Source organism: Aulonocara stuartgranti (genome assembly GCF_965226115.1).
Source record: "Aulonocara stuartgranti genome assembly, chromosome: 3".
Taxonomy (NCBI): Eukaryota; Metazoa; Chordata; class Actinopteri; order Cichliformes; family Cichlidae; genus Aulonocara; species Aulonocara stuartgranti.
In genome coordinates this window covers 66,454,120-66,474,318 of record NC_138941.1, presented here as the reverse complement: position 1 = coordinate 66,474,318, position 20,199 = coordinate 66,454,120, and the positions used below count along the sequence as shown (strand labels likewise).

The 20,199-nt window shown below is 40.8% G+C and overlaps 2 protein-coding genes across 2 annotated transcripts in view; both read right to left on the bottom strand.

Annotated features, from left to right (window-relative positions):
- Positions 1–20,199, bottom strand: part of LOC309695918 (uncharacterized protein) — a 98,289-nt gene that overhangs the window by 51,165 nt on the left and 26,925 nt on the right. The gene's annotated exons all lie outside the window — the stretch shown is intronic.
- On the bottom strand, positions 3,706–10,145 carry LOC309695701 (V-set domain containing T-cell activation inhibitor 1-like). Its single transcript, XM_082516537.1, has 3 exons — positions 9,843–10,145; positions 4,804–5,160; positions 3,706–4,565 (listed from the first exon to the last, which is right to left on the bottom strand). The coding sequence occupies exons 1-3, from the start codon at positions 9,910–9,912 to the stop codon at positions 4,426–4,428; spliced, it is 567 nt and encodes a 188-aa protein (XP_082372663.1). The 5' UTR covers positions 9,913–10,145; the 3' UTR covers positions 3,706–4,425.

Below are 20,199 nucleotides of genomic sequence, written 5' to 3'. Positions count from 1 at the left end.
GTGCAGAGACACACTGATGACTGACTGGAACACTATGATTCACATTTTACATTAACACCATCCTCACACATGTTTATATTTGGCCACTAGAGGGAGATGTTGGACTTCAAATACTAACATGGATACAAGCAGCTCATCAGTGATGCTTTTATATCTTTTTAATCTTTTAAATTGTTTAAGCAGCTAAAACTGTCAACGTCCTGGCCAACTAACACGTATAATGCTTCTGTTGGTATTTTTCAAATGCAGTAACCCTATTAATAACAATAATTTTATAACAGTATGTATACAAAATTCAACATTTCCTGTGAATGTATAATAAAAGGGCAGAGCAACTGAATCTGATGAGTTCCAGGCCTTAGAAACATAGTTGAGGTGAAGCAGTATGGACGGTGTATCAGAGGCTGCAATGTCAGAAGAAGCTAAGGTAATGTGATGGATTTTCACTGTTTGACTTTTAAAAGGTCAAACCTAAGACTGAAAATCTATGTTCACTTTCTGATTTGTTTTTGTTTCCCCAGTTAAAACATTTATGTTGTGTTGAAATCACAGAGGATATCCTAGAGTAAAGCATTAGAGCAGGAACATCACTTAAATTTATTCACAGAAGCTTAAAGCAGATTTCGACTCCGCCAACAATCCTCCATCTTCTTTTTTTTATACAGTTAGGTCCATAAAAATTTAGATAGAGAGAACCTTTTTTCTAATTTTGGTTCTTTACATTACTCCAATTAATTTTAAATGAAACAACTCAGATGAAGTTTTTCAAATTTTCAGTTTTCATCTAGTGGGTTGAATGAAAAGATGCATAAAAATGTGAGGAACTAATGCATTTTTAACATAATCCCTTAATTTTAGGGTCTCAAAAGTAATTGGACAAATTAAATAACAGAAAATAATATGTTCATTCTTAATTCTTGGTTGAAAACCCTTTTCTGACAACAACAGCTTTGAAGTCTTGATCTGATCGACATCACCAGATGTTGGGTTTCCTTCTTTTTAAAACTCTGCCTGGTCTTCACTGCAGCGACTTTCAGTTTCTGTTTGTTTGTGGGCTTTTTTGTCTGAAGTTTAGTCTTCAACAAATGAAATTAATTCCTAATTAGGTTAAGATCAGGTGACTGACTTGGCCATTTAAGAATATTCCACGTCTTTGCTTTCACAAACTCCCGGGTTGCTTCGATTGTGTGTTTTGGATCATTATCCATCTGTATAAGGAAACATCACCCGATCAATGTGACTACATTTAGCTGGATATGAGGAGACAGTATGTGTCTGAACACCTCAGAATTAATTTCCTTCTGTCCTGTGTCACATTCAAAAATAAACACTAGAGTCCAAGTGTAGTAAATGTTTAATGTAAATTAAATTAGTAAATGTAAATTAATTTACATGAATGTAAATGTAAATTAGTAAATGTTTTTAGTAAAGTCCAATCCAGCCTTTCTATTATTGAGGCCTGTGAGCGGCTTGCAGCTTTCAGTGAACCCTCTGTACTTACATCCATGCAGATTTATATATCAACATACGCCCCTCCTGAGGAGTGTTGTTCACTTGGTTGTTTGCTGTGAAGGGGTTTCTGTTCAGCGTGGAAATGATTCTGTAATCATCAACCACTGTTGTCTTTCATGGATATCCAGCTCTTTTTGTGTTGCTAAGCTCACCAGTGCTTTCTTTCTTAAGACGTATCAAACTGTAGATTATGCCCATCCTAATATTGTAGCAGTTACCAGGATTGTTGGGGGGTTTTTTTTCCTGTTTTTTGCAGCTTGTTTCACCTGCACGGAAAGCTCCTTTGACTGCATGTTGTCTGTTCACAGCAACATCTTCCAAATGCAAACACCACACCCTAAATCAACTCCAGGGTTGGGACCTAACTGCAGGCACAGACTCAAAACTTAGTCATCTCCCAATCTCCTGCAGTTAACCAGGATTCTTTGAATGTTATTCTTTGTAATGTTTGTTCTTCCAGGGAAAACAGTGATTTTATTGTTTTACTGGTTTACTGCTTTCAGCTCAAATAGAATCTGCATCCACAAGTTCAACAGGCCAATAAAACAACACAAACAATCAATGAAGACTAAAACATTTTGTACCAATGTTTGATAAACTTTATTAGGAATAAACAAACAAAAAAAAGGCAAAAGTGAAATAAATAAACAATATGTAAACAAGTTTTGGAATATTTAAAGTAACAAACAAACAGACTCAAAAGTTAAAGCTTCAGAGATAAGAGAGGCAACATCTGACTCTGCAGCTACTTGGAAAATATTTCTGTCTTTGGTTTTATAACCCAGTTTCCTAATCACTTAATTACAGGTAGCAAATTGATCCTGAACATTATTTAACAGATTATCTATCGTCTATAATCCACCGAGCTTCATATTGTTTGTGTTCTGTGTCTGTAATTACTCTGTAACAGCTGATCTCTATACGAGGATTAGTTTGCTTGTCACAAATAACTTTCACTTATTTCCTGCAGTCTATAGTTCTTCTACCTGAACCATTTCAGAGAGGTTTTTTTTTCTTGTTTGGCAAGACACTTAACGGTGACAATCGTTCATGCAACTTCACAGCTGAACCAGTACTCTGTCTGAACATAGCAGACAACTTAGGCACTTTGTTATTAGTAGCCAGTCACAAAAGCACACAGTTTGTTACCAAAAATAACAGTTTTATAGGCATAAAGTAATATATTTGCACCAGCAAACGGATTCCCAAAAAGCTGTTAGCTATAAACTAGGTGGATCTCAGCATGATGTGAAGTGTGTCCTTAAAATTATCGAGGAAACTGGACAGGAGGACAAAAGAAGAGGCAGCAGGTCTGTTTCTGAAAGCCACTTAAGAACCAGAAACAATTCCAGCAAAGACCTGAGATGCATCTGGACCTTCAGCTGATTCATTTACTGGGCGCTGAAGTCTCATCACAATCCACATTTGAAAGTTTTGGTTTAAATATTCATCTCTTCAACTGTAAAACAGGATGGAGAGTCTGTCAAGGTTTGGAGCTGCATTTCAGCCAGTAGTGTTGGAGTAGTAGCGGTGTTGTTAAAACTGATGGAATAATGATCGAATAAACATACAATTATAATCTGATCCTCGATGCAGCATCTAGAATGAATCTGACTGGAAACAAATTCATTATTCAGCATAACAATGATCTCAAACACACTGCAAATGCAGTAACTGAATCAGTCATGGATCGGCCTCCCAGAGCTCAACATTATTTAAGCAGTGTGGGATCATTTTGACAGAGAACGGAACAAAAGGCAGAAACATCCAAAGAAAAGCTTTGAATATCCTGGAGAACTATTCCTGAAGACTACTGAAATACAGGAAAGCTGCCTGAGCGAGTTCAGGCTGTGCTGAAGAATAAAGGCAGTCATACTAAATACAGACTTTCAGCTTATTAGAACTGTACAAACTCTAAATGTGTGCTTGTTTCATTATATAGCTGCACCTACTTCCACTTTTCATAGCAAAATATAAAGAAATAAAACTTGGTTTAAGATGTTGCACAGCGTAATCTTAGTACTGCTAAAAACTAAAAATTACTATTATTATTTATAGTTTTACAAAATCCTGCTCAAAGGTCAAAATAAATTACATGTAAATATGTTGTAGGCGTAAAATCTTAAACTTGATCTAATAGGCAGCATCTTATCTTATTAACCTAGAGAATAAAATGAATGTTTATTCTTGCAGGATGTCATCATGTAGAGTCTAAACCCACAGATTGTAAAGAATATCTGTGTTTTTTTTTTTTTTTTAATCGTTGCCAGTCTCAGGCTGCTCAGTCTCTTTTGTCTTTGGATTTTGAGCGGTTTTACTTTCTCCTAATTATTTGCTTCACTGTTATTTGAAAAAAAAAAAAAATTCATATTTAAATATATATATATGGTCCATTTAATATGAATGAAACCTGACTCGGTTGTTTTTGTTATGTTTTCTGTAGATCAGAACTCCAAATTTCTTAGCAAAAATATAAAACCAGTGGTGGAGATGCTGCGGGGTACTTTTCTACTACTATTACTGCTAAGTATTATTATTATTTACAAATTTACAAAATACCGTAAGCCTAATATATTCTTACACTTACTAAAACAGTGTAGGCTTTAACATTTTAAACAAATAATACACAGCATATTATGCTATTAACCTACTGAATTAAAAAAAAAATCTAGAAGTTCAGTCTCAGTGATATTAAAAAAATATGTCTGTTTTAATAAATCTCTGCCAGTCTCAGGTTGACAGATCAGCAGCTCCTGGTTCTCAACCTGCTTGTATTTCTTTTTTTAATTTGCATATTGGGCAGTTGAACTCCATTCTGCATTTTACTGATGTAGTGTAGTGATGCTTCTCTTACCAAACATCATCATCAAAAACACTAAAGACATTTCAAATATGCTGCAGTTACTCAGGAGGCTAGTATGGACCCTGAGTCTGCTGTTTATGTTTTCTGTAGATCAAAAATCCAGAAACAGCAGCAACAAGAAGCAGAGCAGGAACACTCAGACCAACAATCAGTCCAACATGTCCATCCTGTTTGTCTCCTCCTGGCTGACCTGCAGGTGAGAAACAGGTGTGAGGTGTCAGCTGTCAGGTAGGTGATGAGTGAAGAACAGAACAGAATCCATTTCCTCTTCAAACTGCTGTCAGACATTATCTACTGCACTCTGATCACATCACTCAGACCAGCTGCTTTCTACAAAGTCTCATCAACAACATCTTTAGAAACAAACATCAACAAGCAGGAAGCAGCTTCACCTCTGATCACACACACACTCAGCTCTACTCACTCACCTGGAGGAACAACACTTAGACTGATGATGCTGATGGGATTAGTCTCTAAACTGGCTCTCTTCCTGCGTTTTGTCACTGTCTCAACACGACACTCGTATGTTCCAGCATCATTAATCGTCACATTCTTGAGAATCAAAGACACGTCTCCATCCTTCATCTGTTTGTCTTGCAGATCCACCCGGTTCTTAAATGATGGATGCTGGTTGCCTGGATCCAACTGCTCATTCCGATAAAAAAGCACATATTCATCTCCCAGGTCTTCTCTGCTCCACTCTAAAACGATGATGATACTGTTGTTTGGAGCTCGACATGTCAGAGTGACGTCCTGCCCAGACTCAGCTCTGATGGTTTTCTGGTCTGAAAGAAAATGGTAAATGGCCTGTATTTGTATAGTGCTTTAATTCGTCCCTAAGGACCCCAAAGTGCGTTACAGATTCAGTCATCCACACATTCACACACTGGTGATGGCAAGCTACATTGTAGCCACAGCTGCCCTGGGGCACACTGACAGAGGTGAAGAAAAAAAAAACAGAGCAAAGAGGTTGAAGGTTAAAGTGCAACTGTTCACTTCTGCAGCAGCCAATCAGAGTGAGGCTCAGACAAACACAAACAGGTTTGATAATCAGTACCATTTCTTGGTGCTGTGCCATGTGATGTGTTATGTCTGAGAGGATGAAGACAAAGGGGGGAAATGCAGCTAATGCATAAAGTACCACTGCACAACACATCTGACATTAATCCACTTCTGCTGACACCAAAGATTGTTCCAGTTGAAAACTTAAAATTAAATGTCTCAGAACTTTATCGTCTCCTTACTACTGAGAGTTTGATAAAACTGTCGAAAAAATCCAGAAATCTTATATTTTGACAGGTTTAGAGTTACTTCTCATCTTTGGTGGTTAAAGCAGTGCTGATTTTAACATCATCTACAATAAATAAAGAGCTCATTATCAGGGGCAGTAGCTGTGTTATATGAACATTTATAGTGTGAAATATGCTGATAATAAGTGACCATAATGTGTGAGAGAAAGCAGCCTCTCATTATAAGACACTGTGAGTCTCTGCATGCTGCCTTTATGGAGCTACAGCTGTTTGTATACACTGAACAAGAAGCTTTGTAGCTGTATACTGACTCCTGAAAATACAACACATCACACTGACACACACTGTGTAAATCTCCCTGCTCTGACTTAACCTTGGGATGTCTAAACACAATAATCAAGCACGCCCAAAGGAACTTTATGCCGGTGATCAGCAGCACTCTGCAGCAGAGCTGGTCTCTTAATGGAGCGGTCGCAGTGTCACAGTTGTAATAAAGGTTTTTATAATTGAGTTGCATGTTAATAAATCTGTAAATGTTATATGTTTGTCAGGTTAAATATCATGATGCTGGTTATAACTGGTTGCAAATGTTAAGATTAAATGTATCTTTAATAGATATATTAATTAGATATATTTATAGAACTCCTGATATTCTGCCAGTAAGATTGTGTTTGAGATAGGGCTGGGCCATATTATACCGTTCACGGTAATACCGGTATAATGTTAGGCAACGATAGGAAAATGAAATATCGCGATAGAATATGAGTAAAACGCGCATGCGCAGTGCCTTTGTTTTCATACGCACATGGCCGATTGTTGAGTGAAACAGATGAACCAGAATTGGTTTGTAAAAATGGTGCAACTTCAGTGATGTGGAACTGGTTTGGTGTTTGTCCGTCAGATACACGACAAACCACATTTTTTTTTGCAGAACATGCAAGCGGCCGTCGTTATTGTCGTATTTGTCGGACTAAGATGCTCTTAAATCTGGGAGTAATCTGGGTCCTAAACTCCGTATGCTTCAGGTCAAACAACACTGCAGCATCACTGAGAGTTAAAAACTGTCTAAATTCTTTCATCTTTAATAAAACGATCAGCATTGCTGCTTTACCAGGTGTAACTATGAAGTTTAACTTCCAGGCATTCATGAAAACAAAATGTATTACATTTAACGGAGTTAGAAGTTAGCAGGAAGCTAGCGGAAGTTAGCTCGCTAGTTTCGCTAGTTACCTAAGCATGATATTGCATGTTCTGACTGAGAGATTTCTGAAAAAATCAAACGTACACCTCTGCTATCACTTCCAACATAAATGAAGACAGGAAACTAAACAGCAGTGACGTTTGTAGGGTTACTGAAGTTGGGCTAGCTGGTATACAATGATGTGCTGCGTGATCGCTAGCGACACAGCTATGTTAGCATAACATAAACAGTGAAGCTGGAGGACGAACACTAACACTTTTCCACTTATAAAAGTTAACGTTAAGGTTCCTGATAGTTAGAGACAAATGCAATCGCATGGCAGGATGCTGTAAACGGACTAAACTTCAGTGAGGAGAACAACTGAGATAATCCATCCACAATACGAGGTCAGTCATTAATATACCGCAACAACATGGGAATAGAGCAGCTGCCAGAGAATTCAACATTAATGAATCAATGGTACAGAAGTGGAGGAAGCAAGAAGAATGTGTTTAATAAAGTTTGATTTATCTGACTGCTTCGTTTCGCTTAATGTGCCTTATAATCCCGTGCACCTTATGGTCCGAAAAATGCGTACTGCACACTGCAGTTTAATGTTGCAAAGCACCTCTTTTTAACTTCAGTGGATATTATACATGGTTATGCTCAGGATATGTCAGCCCATTTCTACTGGAAATGCCTTTTGGTTAAACTTTCAGCAAGGAATTTGCATTTGCACTGTTACATTTTTATAAAGCTTTAGTGTACATAAAAACCAGCATCTTGTTTAAGTGAAAATAATGGAAGGTTGTCTTTTTGCACTAGTAATGTTGTGGAGTTGTATTTTGTCTCGCATCAATTATATCGTCAGTTATATCGTTATCGCAAATTTTCAAATATATATCGTGATAAATATTTTTGGCCATATCGCCCTGCTCTAGTTTGAGACTTACTTTAATAGCATCAAGTTGAAAAATCAATAACATAAATGACTGTTCTACTGTGTAGCTATTGGTAGTCTGCCATACTTGTGCGCTACTATTAGAAAACTTGCAAACCACACAAAATGGGGACAAATTTATGGTCTGTAGCGCCCTCTTGTGGACAGATTATGAAATATCGCTTGTGTAGAATACCAACAAGCAGAACCCACGTAGAAGGTCATACATAGTATTGTTATTTGCATAATTATTTGTAACGTTACGAATTGTAGAATTAAATATTTATTTTTTCCAGGAACCCACACTCACACACTATAACACAATGTGTTCAGTCATCGGTGCAATGAGTTTGGATTAACACTGGATTAAAGCAGTGTTTAACGTGTCTCTGGTACAATTACCCAAATTCTTAGGTAGCTGCAGTCTTCCTTACAGAAAACCTGTAAACACCAATGTTTCCATGCAGCTTTCAGAAGTGGTCCTTAAAATCAGAGGTATACAAACTAGGGCTACACATAGAGAGATTTATCATGTAACACATCTCCAGGCACCTGGAGGACTTCAAACTCCCCTACCCTGCCTTCTCATCGTCTTCTAATCAGCACTTTAAGGCCAATATCTCTACTGACACTAATTTACATAGTGACAACAATAGCCTGGGGAAAACCACAAGATATCCTGTAGTCCAGATGATAGATGGGAGTGGTGGGATGCATGTTGATAGACAAGAAACCAGAAGATGAAAGCCCAGTCCAAGGATGGCCACAAGGGATTCACCTACATCTTATCATCAGGCTTTGCATGCAGCACAACAAGAACAGGTGGACTCTTCTGTATCAACTATATTAACTGCATCTGAAGCTGTGAATTCCTGTGATCTTTACTCCTCTTTTACTAGTGCAGCCTCTTCCTTCTGCTTCACCGCAGCCTCCAGCTACTGCTGTGATGCCTCAAAATGCCAATCTATAGAACGTATGTGGATAAGTGTTGCCACTCAAACAATATTGCTTCATAATCGGCGGTAAGGAGAAGTCAAAAATCCAAGACTTTGTCAAATGTTTTTTGTTTTTTTGTTTGCATTTCCCCCCCACAAACACAAGTTTAAGGGTGAGCATAATGGCACCTTCACCTGGTGTCTCCTGCTACACCGCAGTCAGAGCCATGGGCATCTTAACCCTGCCCCACCAGAGCAGCAGTAGAGTGAGCTCTTCAGATGTTGGCTGTCTACTTCACTGTCATATCCACCTGTTCATTATCCTGCACCATCACATCTACAGCACTCCTACACAGCACCTTTTTCTGCAACTCCTTGCCTTCTCTCATCTAACCAGTATGATGGAGATGATAATTGCTTCATCATATGTGAGCCAAACTCCTGCAGTCTTTTTAATAGCTGATTTAGGTCGGTTCTATCCTGCAGTGTTCCAACAAGTCTTCACACACTAAGCCGGTTTTATTGTCCCACAAACCTGTCCATCCACTTTTTGGTTGAGGAGGGTCACCCGCCCCAGATGTACTCAGGTGCACTTCTACAAGATCCTGACTGTACGGCATTGGAAGCCAGATGACGTAGGCCATTTCTGAATGTTCATTGGTTGGCAGGTGAAAAAAGAGCAGGAAGTGATAGCAGAGTTTACAAAGAACAAGAGAACCTAAAAAACTTCAAAGATCAAAAACGAAAGCACGAAAAGCAAAGACAGTGACTGTAGCGATACTTGTCTTTGTTTTTAACACTCGGGAGCTTTTGGTATGTTAGCCTTCGCTCTGCTCCCCGGCTGGCTGACAGACCACCAACAACACGAGCAACAGACGCCACAGACCGATTAAAGCACAGAATCTGTGCACTGCCACTATTTCAACAACAGATCTCACTTTAGTCAGAAGGACAGTCCCCACAGTGGTACAGATAGCAAACATGCTAACTCTACGATAAAACAAGTAGACCCCACCCAGCCTCGTGATGCGTTCATGGACACAAACAAATGGAATCGAAATGAAACTAATTATTTGGGAAGTATTGGCACCACGTAAACCGCAGTGATACAATTTTTCCTTCTATATTTCAGAGGGGAGAACATTTGGTTTATTAACCTCACCTGCCGAGACAAACACGATGATGCCAAAAAACAGCAAAGTGGAGCAGAGTGACGCAGTTACAGCAGACATTTCCGTGATCTTCTTTCTGATGATCGGACAAGTTTGTTCTAAATATGCTAGTCTGATGATATTTTCAGCGGATAACAGACTATGCGTTTTAAAAAGTAACTACAGGAGATTCAATTTAAAGTTTAAGCAAGACAAAGATTATTTGAGCTTCAGCCGATCGTTTCAACTTCAAACTTGCGTTCAGTTCTCTTAAGATAGTCGCATTTAAGTGACGTCAGGCTCGCTGAGCTATAGAATCAGAAAGTGAGTTATAAGAAAAGAGGTGAAAACTAAAACAGCTCTGAGTGTTTCTTGAATGATCTCCCTAACCTCTCTGATCCATAAAAAATCGGCTCCATGCTAAAGACCAAAGGACTTTAAGATTGTTCCACTGTATAAAAATGTAAATATATAAAAATATATAAAAATGAATCCCTCAAACACTCTGACCATCTAACGTCTTAGAAAGGACTAGAAAGTTTCCACCCAGATATTTGCTCATACAATCCAGGTAGCTTTAGCTTTCGTATCTGATGAGGCACAGACAAAGGAACTGATCATATAAGATTAGTATTAGATCCTATTGATTATTTACTTCTCATTTGAAATGATAGTTTTAAAAATTTTTATAGTCTTTTCAAATTTCTACAAAACGTTTGATTCCATCAGAACTAAATTCTGTGCTTGATAGGTTTAGCTTTGGGGCATTTGTTCTGTAACACTATTAAGAAATGTACACAAATGTGAATTTCATTACAAAAATGAAGACTTTGTTTTCTAAAGCAGGGGCACGTGTGCCACAGCTGGCACGCGAAGGCTTAATTGACGGCACAACATGCAGTGAAATAATCTGAGAAGGTGTATTTAAAATTCAGTATCTAAGGCTGGGCCACCAATGCACATCGCAAATTAGCTCGCACAGAGCTAATGACAATACAGCTAATGACTGCTCTTCTTAATGGCAGTCTCTAAGCAATCAGCCTCACCTCCTTGTTTTACTTGTAATTGGCTAAAAATTACACACACGAGAGGGATGTAGCTAGCTAGCCAGTCCTGTGAAATATGGCGTTGAAGCGAGCAAAAATAGATAATTTTTTCTATGCCAATTTGGACGGAAGACTGGGGTTTTGTCCAACAGAAAGATCATCCTGTATGTGCCCTTTGCCTTGAGAGTGTTGCTTGCCAGACCTCCAGTGTGAAACGACATTTTGAGATGAAACATCAAAAACCTTCACGGATGAGGCAGAGAAAGTTGAATCAATTACATGTACTGTGTCAAGATATGAGAAGCAAGCTAGTACTCTCCAAGTTTTTACTGCTGCAAAACATCATGGAACTCAAGTAAGTTTTCGTATTGCACACTGTATTGCTAAACATGGAAAGCCATTTACAGACGGAGAATTTGTTAAGGAGGCTTTTCTCTCAAGCTCAGAGGTGTTATTTATTGGGCTTCCAACAAAGATGCAATTAAAGCAAGGATACAGGTACCTGCATCAGCCATTTGGAATTTCTTAAATGGGTTATGGAACAAAAAAGTTAAGTGGTAGAGCAAAAAAAAAAAAAAACTTCACCAGCACTGAGCCGGAGGAACAGTTGGCTGTCTGTCAACACACTAGACGATCCTCGACCCAAATGAAGTCCGTTACTGGTGCCGACTGCAGTCCCATAACCATCAGACAGCATCTGAGACTGAAGGGCTTCAAAAACAAAAACGTCTTCAGAGGCCTCGTCTCATTGAATGCCACACAGCTGACCATTTGGGCTTTGCAAGAGAGTACCAAACATGGAACACTGAAAAGTGGACGAGAGTTTTATTCTCCGATGAGAAATGTCCTTATGGTTTTCAACATTACTGGCATGACATGCAGATCCCACCTGAGATGTTTTCTACATGCCACAGTGGAAGGTGGACGATAATAGTCTGGGTTGCTTTTTCCTTCAGTAGAACAATGGAGCTTCAGGAGGTGCAGGGGCGTCATACGGCCGCAAATGTTGCAGAGAGCATCACTTCACCCGTTGCCTACTGGTGGTGGTCAGAGGGCCCGGTGGCGCCAGTGTCTGGCAGTCTCGCCTCTGTCAGTGCGCCCCAGGGTGGCTGTAGCTACAATGTAGCTGGGGTTTTTTTAAACAGCAAAACACTACAGTAGACATAAAGACCTGGATGGCCGCTAACTTTCTGCTTCTTAATTCAGATAAAACTTGTTATTGTACTCGGCCCTGAAAATCTTAGAAATATGGTATCTAACCAGATTCTTACTCTGGATGGCATTACCTTTGCCTCCAGTAACACTGTGATGAACCTTGGAGTCATTTTTGACCAGGACATCGATGCACATATTAAACAAATATGTAAGACTGCTTTCTTCCATTTGCGCAACATCTCTAAAGTTAGAAATATCCTGTCTCAGAGTGACGCTGAAAAACTAGTTCATGCATTTATTACTTCCAGGCTGGACTACTGCAATTCATTATTATCAGGATGTCCAAAAAACTCACTGAAAAGCCTTCAGCTAATCCAAAATGCTGCAGCAAGAGTCCTGACAGGGACTAGAAAGAGAGAGCATATTTCTCCTGTTTTGGCTTCCCTTCATTGGCTTCCTGTTAAATCCAGAATCGAATTGAAAACCCTGCTCCTCATATACAAGGTCTTAAATAATCAGGCCCCATCTTATCTTAATGACTAAGCCTCCTGAACTACCCTATCATGACCACCAGTGCCAGTCTGTAGACAAGCTGTTTCTGCTGCTAACCAGATGGCCAGCCCTCATAGTCTCTATGCTGTTGGCTTCTTAGCTAGCCACCTCAGTAGCTTGGTCTCCATCACAGGCCTCCTGGATTCCCCCTGAGATTCTCAGGCTCGCAGGCTTTTCAGTATTTTGGATTCTGTTCACCCTTCCTCAGTTCAGGATCTTCTATACGTCTTGATTGTGCTTTTGGATTATTCTGGATTATCCACATTTCAATTAAATTTTAAATTTCAGTTTAATTAAAATTTTAAATTATTATTACATATAATTAATGTAATGTAATGTATACAGCCCTGTATACATTACACTGTATACAGGGCTGGATGTAATGAAATGTTCTTAGGGTGGCAAAATCTAAACCATTTCTTTACACATGCAGCTTTTACAATGTGAAATATGCCTTAAAATGTAGCCAAATATTCTGATTTTTTATACAACTATTTAAAACTCAGGGGCTGATCTACAGAGGTGGCATGGAGTGGTCTCTTGCTCCCCCTTAATTGACAACATTGTCACATACAGTGGGGCAAAAAAGTATTCAGTCAGCCACCGATTGTGCAAGTTCCCCCACTTAAAATGATGACAGAGGTCAGTAATTTGCACCAGAGGTACACTTCAACTGTGAGAGACAGAATGTGAAAAAAAAAATCCATGAATCCACATGGTAGCATTTGTAAAGAATTTATTCGTAAATCAGGGTGGAAAATAAGTATTTGGTCAATAACAAAAATACAACTCAATACTTTGTAACATAACCTTTGTTGGCAATAACAGAGGTCAAACGTTTACTATAGGTCTTTACCAGGTTTGCACACACAGTAGCTGGTATTTTGGCCCATTCCTCCATGCAGATCTTCTCGAGAGCAGTGATGTTTTGGGGCTGTCGCCGAGCAACACGGACTTTCAACTCCCGCCACAGATTTTCTATGGGGTTGAGGTCTGGAGACTGGCTAGGCCACTCCAGGACTTTCAAATGCTTCTTACGGAGCCACTCCTTTGTTGCCCGGGCGGTGTGTTTTGGATCATTGTCATGTTGGAAGACCCAGCCTCGTTTCATCTTCAAAGTTCTCACTGATGGAAGGAGGTTTTGGCTCAAAATCTCACGATACATGGCCCCATTCATTCTGTCCTTAACACGGATCAGTCGTCCTGTCCCCTTGGCAGAAAAACAGCCCCATAGCATGATGTTTCCACCCCCATGCTTCACAGTAGGTATGGTGTTCTTGGGATGCAACTCAGTATTCTTCTTCCTCCAAACACGACGAGTTGAGTTTATACCAAAAAGTTCTACTTTGGTTTCATCTGACCACATGACATTCTCCCAATCCTCTGCTGTATCATCCATGTGCTCTCTGGCAAACTTCAGACGGGCCTGGACATGCACTGGCTTCAGCAGCGGAACACGTCTGGCACTGCGGGATTTGATTCCCTGCCGTTGTAGTGTGTTACTGATGGTGACCTTTGTTACTTTGGTCCCAGCTCTCTGCAGGTCATTCACCAGGTCCCCCCGTGTGGTTCTGGGATCTTTGCTCACCGTTCTCATGATCATTTTGACCCCACGGGATGAGATCTTGCGTGGAGCCCCAGATCGAGGGAGATTATCAGTGGTCTTGTATGTCTTCCATTTTCTGATGATTGCTCCCACAGTTGATTTTTTTCACACCAAGCTGCTTCCCTATTGTAGATTCACTCTTCCCAGTCTGGTGCAGGTCTACAATACTTTTCCTGGTGTCCTTCGAAAGCTCTTTGGTCTTGGCCATGGCGGAGTTTGGAGTCTGACTGTTTGAGGCTGTGGACAGGTGTCTTTTATACAGATGATGAGTTCAAACAGGTGCCATTCATACAGGTAACGAGTGGGGGACAGAAAAGCTTCTTACAGAAGACGTTACAGGTCTGTGAGAGCCAGAGATTTCCCTTGTTTGAGGTGACCAAATACTTATTTTCCACCCTAATTTACAAATAAATTCTTTACAAATCCTACCATGTGAATTCATGGATTTTTTTTTCACATTCTGTCTCTCACAGTTGAAGTGTACCTCTGGTGCAAATTACTGACCTCTGTCATCATTTTAGGTGGGGGAACTTGCACAATCGGTGGCTGACTAAATACTTTTTTGCCCCACTGTACAAAACTACGGTGGCACTCGGGGTGGCAACATATCATTTTACTGTGGCACATGCCGCCTCTGTAGATCCGTCCCTGGCTGTATACTGATGCCTGAAACTACAACACATCACACTGACGCACACATTACACTTCTTTGTCTCTGTGCTGGAAACAACACCGCTGACCAAGCGGGTAAATCCACAGACACCACCAGACCTCGTGATGCCATCACACAATCAGACAATATGATTGTCTGATTCAATATGAAACTCAATGTTTGGGAAGTAACATGTAAACCAGACTGATGTTTATTCCTCTTTATCTCAGAGGGAAACACCGCTTGGTTTATAAACCTCACCTGCAGAGACAAACACGAGCAGAGCGACGCAGTTACAGGAAACATTTCCATGTTTTTGTTTCTGCTGATCTGACTCTTAGTTTGTTCTAAAAGTCTGAGTCTGTTGGTATTTTCAGTTAATAACAACACTAGAGTTTTAAAACTGACTACATGAGGTTAACTTTGAAGCTTAAATAAAGCTGAAACATTTGTTTTTCAGCCACTCGTTCAAACGCCACTGTAGAAGCCATATGAGTTGTTCCTTTTTTTGACTAAGTGGGTTGGTTTAAATGGACTCACTGTATTGGTGTGGGGTGTGGGGCGTGTCTCATGGGTGTGGTAGATGATAAATGTGGTTGCACTCACCTGTTCACAGCACCTAATGTGGATGAGCAGAAAGGTAGGGTGAGCATGAGGCAAAACTTTCTGTTGAACGCAGCTTGAAAGATTTTGATGTGTTTTGACATTAACTTGATTTTTTGTAAATCAAGTTTTTGTATATTAGTGCGCAAATTGATGCCATAGGCCAACTTGTAATTTGGCATAGTAGTGAGTTGCTGTTATTTGTTTGTGCAATCTGTGCATTTGTTTAATAGTTAATCCCAGGCACTGATTTGTATATTGGACAGTTGCATGTGGAATAAAAGGAGCAAATGGTACAGAAGTGTATTTTATGTGTTTATTGTTGCGCGTCATCTGTGTCCTCATGTTTAGCCTGCCATAGGTTGGAGGAGCCGCAACAGCCACACTTTCAATATCTCTTAAGGAAGTCACATTAGAGTGACGTCTGTTACGCTGCGCTGTAGGACGACCATGAATAAGTGCGTCATAACTAAAGCGGTGAAATCTGAACCAGGTCTGAGTGTTTAACAGGTTCAGTTCTTGAATGATCTCCACAGAACAACACAAACATAACCTCTCTCATCATCAATCATCAGCTACATACTAAAGACCATCATCAGCCAAAGAACTTCAACATGACGTCACTGTATATTGTACTATGGAGGAGGTGTTGTGCCCTTAAACAGGGGAAATAGTGAGGAGAGGTGAAAGAACGGCACAGACACGCAGCTCTCACTCTCACTCGTCTGTATTGAGTGAAGGAGGAGGCGCGCGAACCCACCTACTGGAGCCCTGAGGCATTAACAATCGACGCACAATCAGCCCAGGCAAAACTTTCACTACTTATCTCCCTCTATATTCCCACTGCATATTCTTTTCAAAACAGTCAAAGCAACAAATAAAACATTAATAAAGGCATGACATGAAATGTAAGTAACAGAGATGTACAACTTCAAAACTAATCAAATTTATGATCCACCACAGAGGCAGCATTTAGCTGTAGCCTCCATAAAACCACAGACAACTTTGTCCACCACCTGCAGCTGCTGGAGTGCTTCCTTTAACTCACGTGACTGTAATCAGAGTACATGAGAGTAACTGAGTACACCTCCTATTTTTTCTTCTTTATATTGTGTCAGATAAAGTCTGACAGCTTTTGGTTCTTAAGATGATGAAAAACATTGAATTCATTCAGGGGCAATTTTAGCACATTTTTGGGGGTGCTGACCCCAAAAATGAATCAAAGCACCTCCAAAGATTTCTTGCTTCTTTGACAATATTTGCTGTTTGTGTGACACACTACTAAAAATATAAAAGGCATACAGTACATAGGTTGAGACGTATAAATAAATAAACAAAAGTATAGATTCCCCCCCCCCCCTCAAAATGGTTTGTTCCAGCTCACCTCTCCCCTACTCTGGCTCTAGTACCGTTGCTGCCAGTAGTCATGTGCGATACCACTGATTTTCTTTCCGATCCGATACAAAGTAAAATTCAGGGTGGTATCGACGATACTGATCCAATACCGATACTTTGTACAAAAACTTATTTTATTTATTGTATCTCAAATTTTAGCGTCATAATGATTACAGGACATCAGACTACTTGTTCTTATCACTTAATAATGCAGAGTTCATCATATAATAAAAAAAGTGAAGTTGTGTGCTATTTGAACTCCTTGCCTGCCTGCAGCACTAAAGGACTCCGTGAGAGACGTCTGTCTCGCCCTAGCAGCACCTGTCCCTGTCCTCCTCTTCAGTTCACCTCAACATACGCTCGTCATATTCTGTGATATGATTTACTCTGCTGTGTTTGATGAGGTTTGTGGAGCTGCCACGACACCTCACTTTCTTGTCACATGTATCGCAAACCACGTCTCGGCTGTTTGTGAAGGTAAAATACGTCCACTCAAGACTTAATTTACGTTCAGCCATTGTTGTGAGTGCGCACGCCAGGCGCTGAGACACATTTTTACAGCCGTATTTCGAATATGACTATGAAAGGTGGAAGAGGAAGTAGTTCCTTCCAATGTAGACAATCTGAATGATATTTCCTTATTTCCTTTCCACTGTGTTGCACTTAATGATGAACTACAAATTTACCCTAAATTACTAAAATATCGATATTTTAATATGAGAATCGATTCTACAACATAAATTAATGGTATCGGAGGAATCGATATTTCAGTATCGAGCCGCACATCACTTGCTGCCAGAGTGATGGTGGCTGACATGCAGCTGAGCGGAGGTGTAAGTGCCTAGCTTAAAACAGGACAAATTAGCTGCATTTAACCTTCTGTTACTCTTCATATAGTTAGTTAAGAGTCAGACCATGTTTCTTTTTAGCTGGAAAAACCTTACACCCAGGTAACCTGCAGTGCTGAAAACGTGTTTTCCAATGATATTTGCTACCCTACAATCCGTCCTACTCTGTAGTAAATTCAGAGACATTTGACCGTCCTGTTGCTCCCATTGAAATGTATACAGCCTATTTAAAATCTAAAACTTAAAATTGCCCATAGCCTACTGTTGTCGGGCCCTGTATGTGGCATACAGTGTGGCATACGGGCATTGCCCGTAGTAAATGGAAGGAGAGAATCTGGTTATTTTGTCATTTGTGCCGATATTAAACCCAGGAGCCACATTCAGGTAAAAGTGTAAGGTACCTGAATTCAGGTAAAATTCAGGTAATCCCACAATTTAGACATTCACATTACTCACACTCTCATAACACATACATCTTGAGGGTGGGCACACTACACGGAATCCAAAAGACCATCAGGGTGTACACCTCACCCCTGGCGTGGTTGCCCACCTCTCAATTTTAAATCCACGTAGACATTGAGGGCTAGCAGGAGGGACTATGCGCTCACCTGCTGCTCTCTGGCAGGTAGCTCCATGCCCTCCTGGATTTTAATTGCACCTTAGAACACACATGCATCAACATTACAATGAGCGGGTGGAGGGAGGTTTGGAGTCTTCACACACCACCGGTTCTCTGGAGAACAGGGGTGTGTGGAGTGGGAGTGGGGGGCAGGAGGAGGAGTTGGTCGTCCGACTGCGGTCTGGAGTGTGGGGCCTCCCTGCTGCTGCGGAGTCGGGGCGGTCTGCTTCTCCCCACCGCAGGGAAAAGGGTAACACCACCTGGGTCTGGGTGCAGTTCCCCCCTCCAGGGGCGGGGGCACCTAGACCCGGTTCGTAGAGTATGCTTGGGGAGTGTGATCGTGTATACAGCGTCTCTTTATGTCTGTCTCCACGTTGTTGAGTGTGGAGTAAGTGCATATGAGAGCATGAGGGTGGGAATGGATGTTTGTATCTGTGTGTGCCTGTATGTCTGTGTCTATATGTCAGGTTGGGTGTCAGGCGCCACCTCTCTGGGGACATCTCAGGCCCTCCAAGGTTTGGAGGCCTATCTCCCCCTACCACCACTTCCCCTACCAATGGCGGACTCCCTCAGACATCGGTGCGTTGGTGGTTCTTTGTGTCCGGGCGTGGGCGTCCAGGTACACGCCGGCTCACTGCTTGGTGGCTGCTTGTTGGGGCCTGGAGCCTGGGGCTCGCTCGGGCCACTTCGGAGGTGGGGTGCCCTCAGCTTCTCGGCCTGGGGCTCGGTCACTCAGGCGCGGCTGGCTGCCGGCGGAGCTCACGGGCGCGTCACTGCAACTCCCCCTGGCTTCTGCTCCGCAGCTGCTGAGTGAGCCCTCATCTGGGACTTTCCTCAGCTCTTACTGGGACAGTGGCGCGGCTGCCCCTCTGTTGGTCTTCCTTGGTCTCTTGTGTTCTGGGGGCCTCTGGATGTCTGGAGTTTTGATCTCCTCCACACCTGCTTCAAGCCCTGGAGGACGGGGCTGTGGCCCCCCCACACCCTCTAGCAGATCATTACATGAAGGAACCTTTTTAAAAAAAACAAGCGCGTCCATGCTCACAGGTGTACACACGGGTGATCACACACACAAACTACACCCTTTTTGGCTCCTACCTCAAAGCACACTGTGTTCTGTTGATCTTATGTGCTGCACAATAATGTTTAATATTTAGTATTTACTGTTATATTCCCATATATCATTGTGATGTTGTTTATTATGTTGCTCTTTTTTTTTCTTCTGCTTGTTTTCTCTTTTTTTTCTCTCAACAGGTGATCCAGGTGATCGATATATGTATTTTTTGTCTCCTTATTTTGTTGTTTTTTGTTTCTTTGCCCTTCTCCCCCGTCCCTCTTCCCTGCTGTTTTTCTTTCCCTCTTTCTTTCTCCCCTTTCTTTTCCCCAGTCAAGTTTGTCCCGTATTTAGCAAATGAAAGTGGATAATGTTGGATCAGTGTTTCAATATTTATCTTTTATTAGATTTACATGTGGTTATGTTATTTGCCTTTTGGTTGAAAGTACACTGAGAGAGGACTTTTTCATTAGTGATCTTAATAATATTGTTTTTCATATTAATGTAAATTTTTTCATCTAATTGAATACAATCTATTTGTGTATGATTGTCAGTCCAAAGAGGGAGAGAGGACAGAGGGGAACATGAGGAGAAAGTACAAGTTCAGGAAGAACCAGGTAAGGAAACAGACAGGGAATAGTGACAAGCAAAAAAAAACTGTTTAACCGCTTGAGAGAGTTGACCACCAAAAGTGATTTGCCAACTTCAAGGTGAGGCGACATGGGTTAAAATAAAAGAAAAAAATCTGCAGAGCCATAGTAGTATCGTCAATAAAGATCTTTTCATACATTGTATCATAGGCAAAGTTGCTTCCATTTTTATAAGTTTTTTTTAATCAATA

Coding starts and splice junctions, on each gene's coding strand:
- LOC309695701 (XM_082516537.1), bottom strand. CDS start 9,912: ATGTCTGCTGTAACTGCGTCACTCTGCTCCACTTTGCTGTTTTTTGGC. Junction 5,161..9,842: donor CATCGTGTTTGTCTCGGCAG/GTGAGGTTAATA, acceptor ATTTTCTTTCAG/ACCAGAAAACCATCAGAGCT. Junction 4,566..4,803: donor TCTAAGTGTTGTTCCTCCAG/GTGAGTGAGTAG, acceptor TCTCACCTGCAG/GTCAGCCAGGAGGAGACAAA.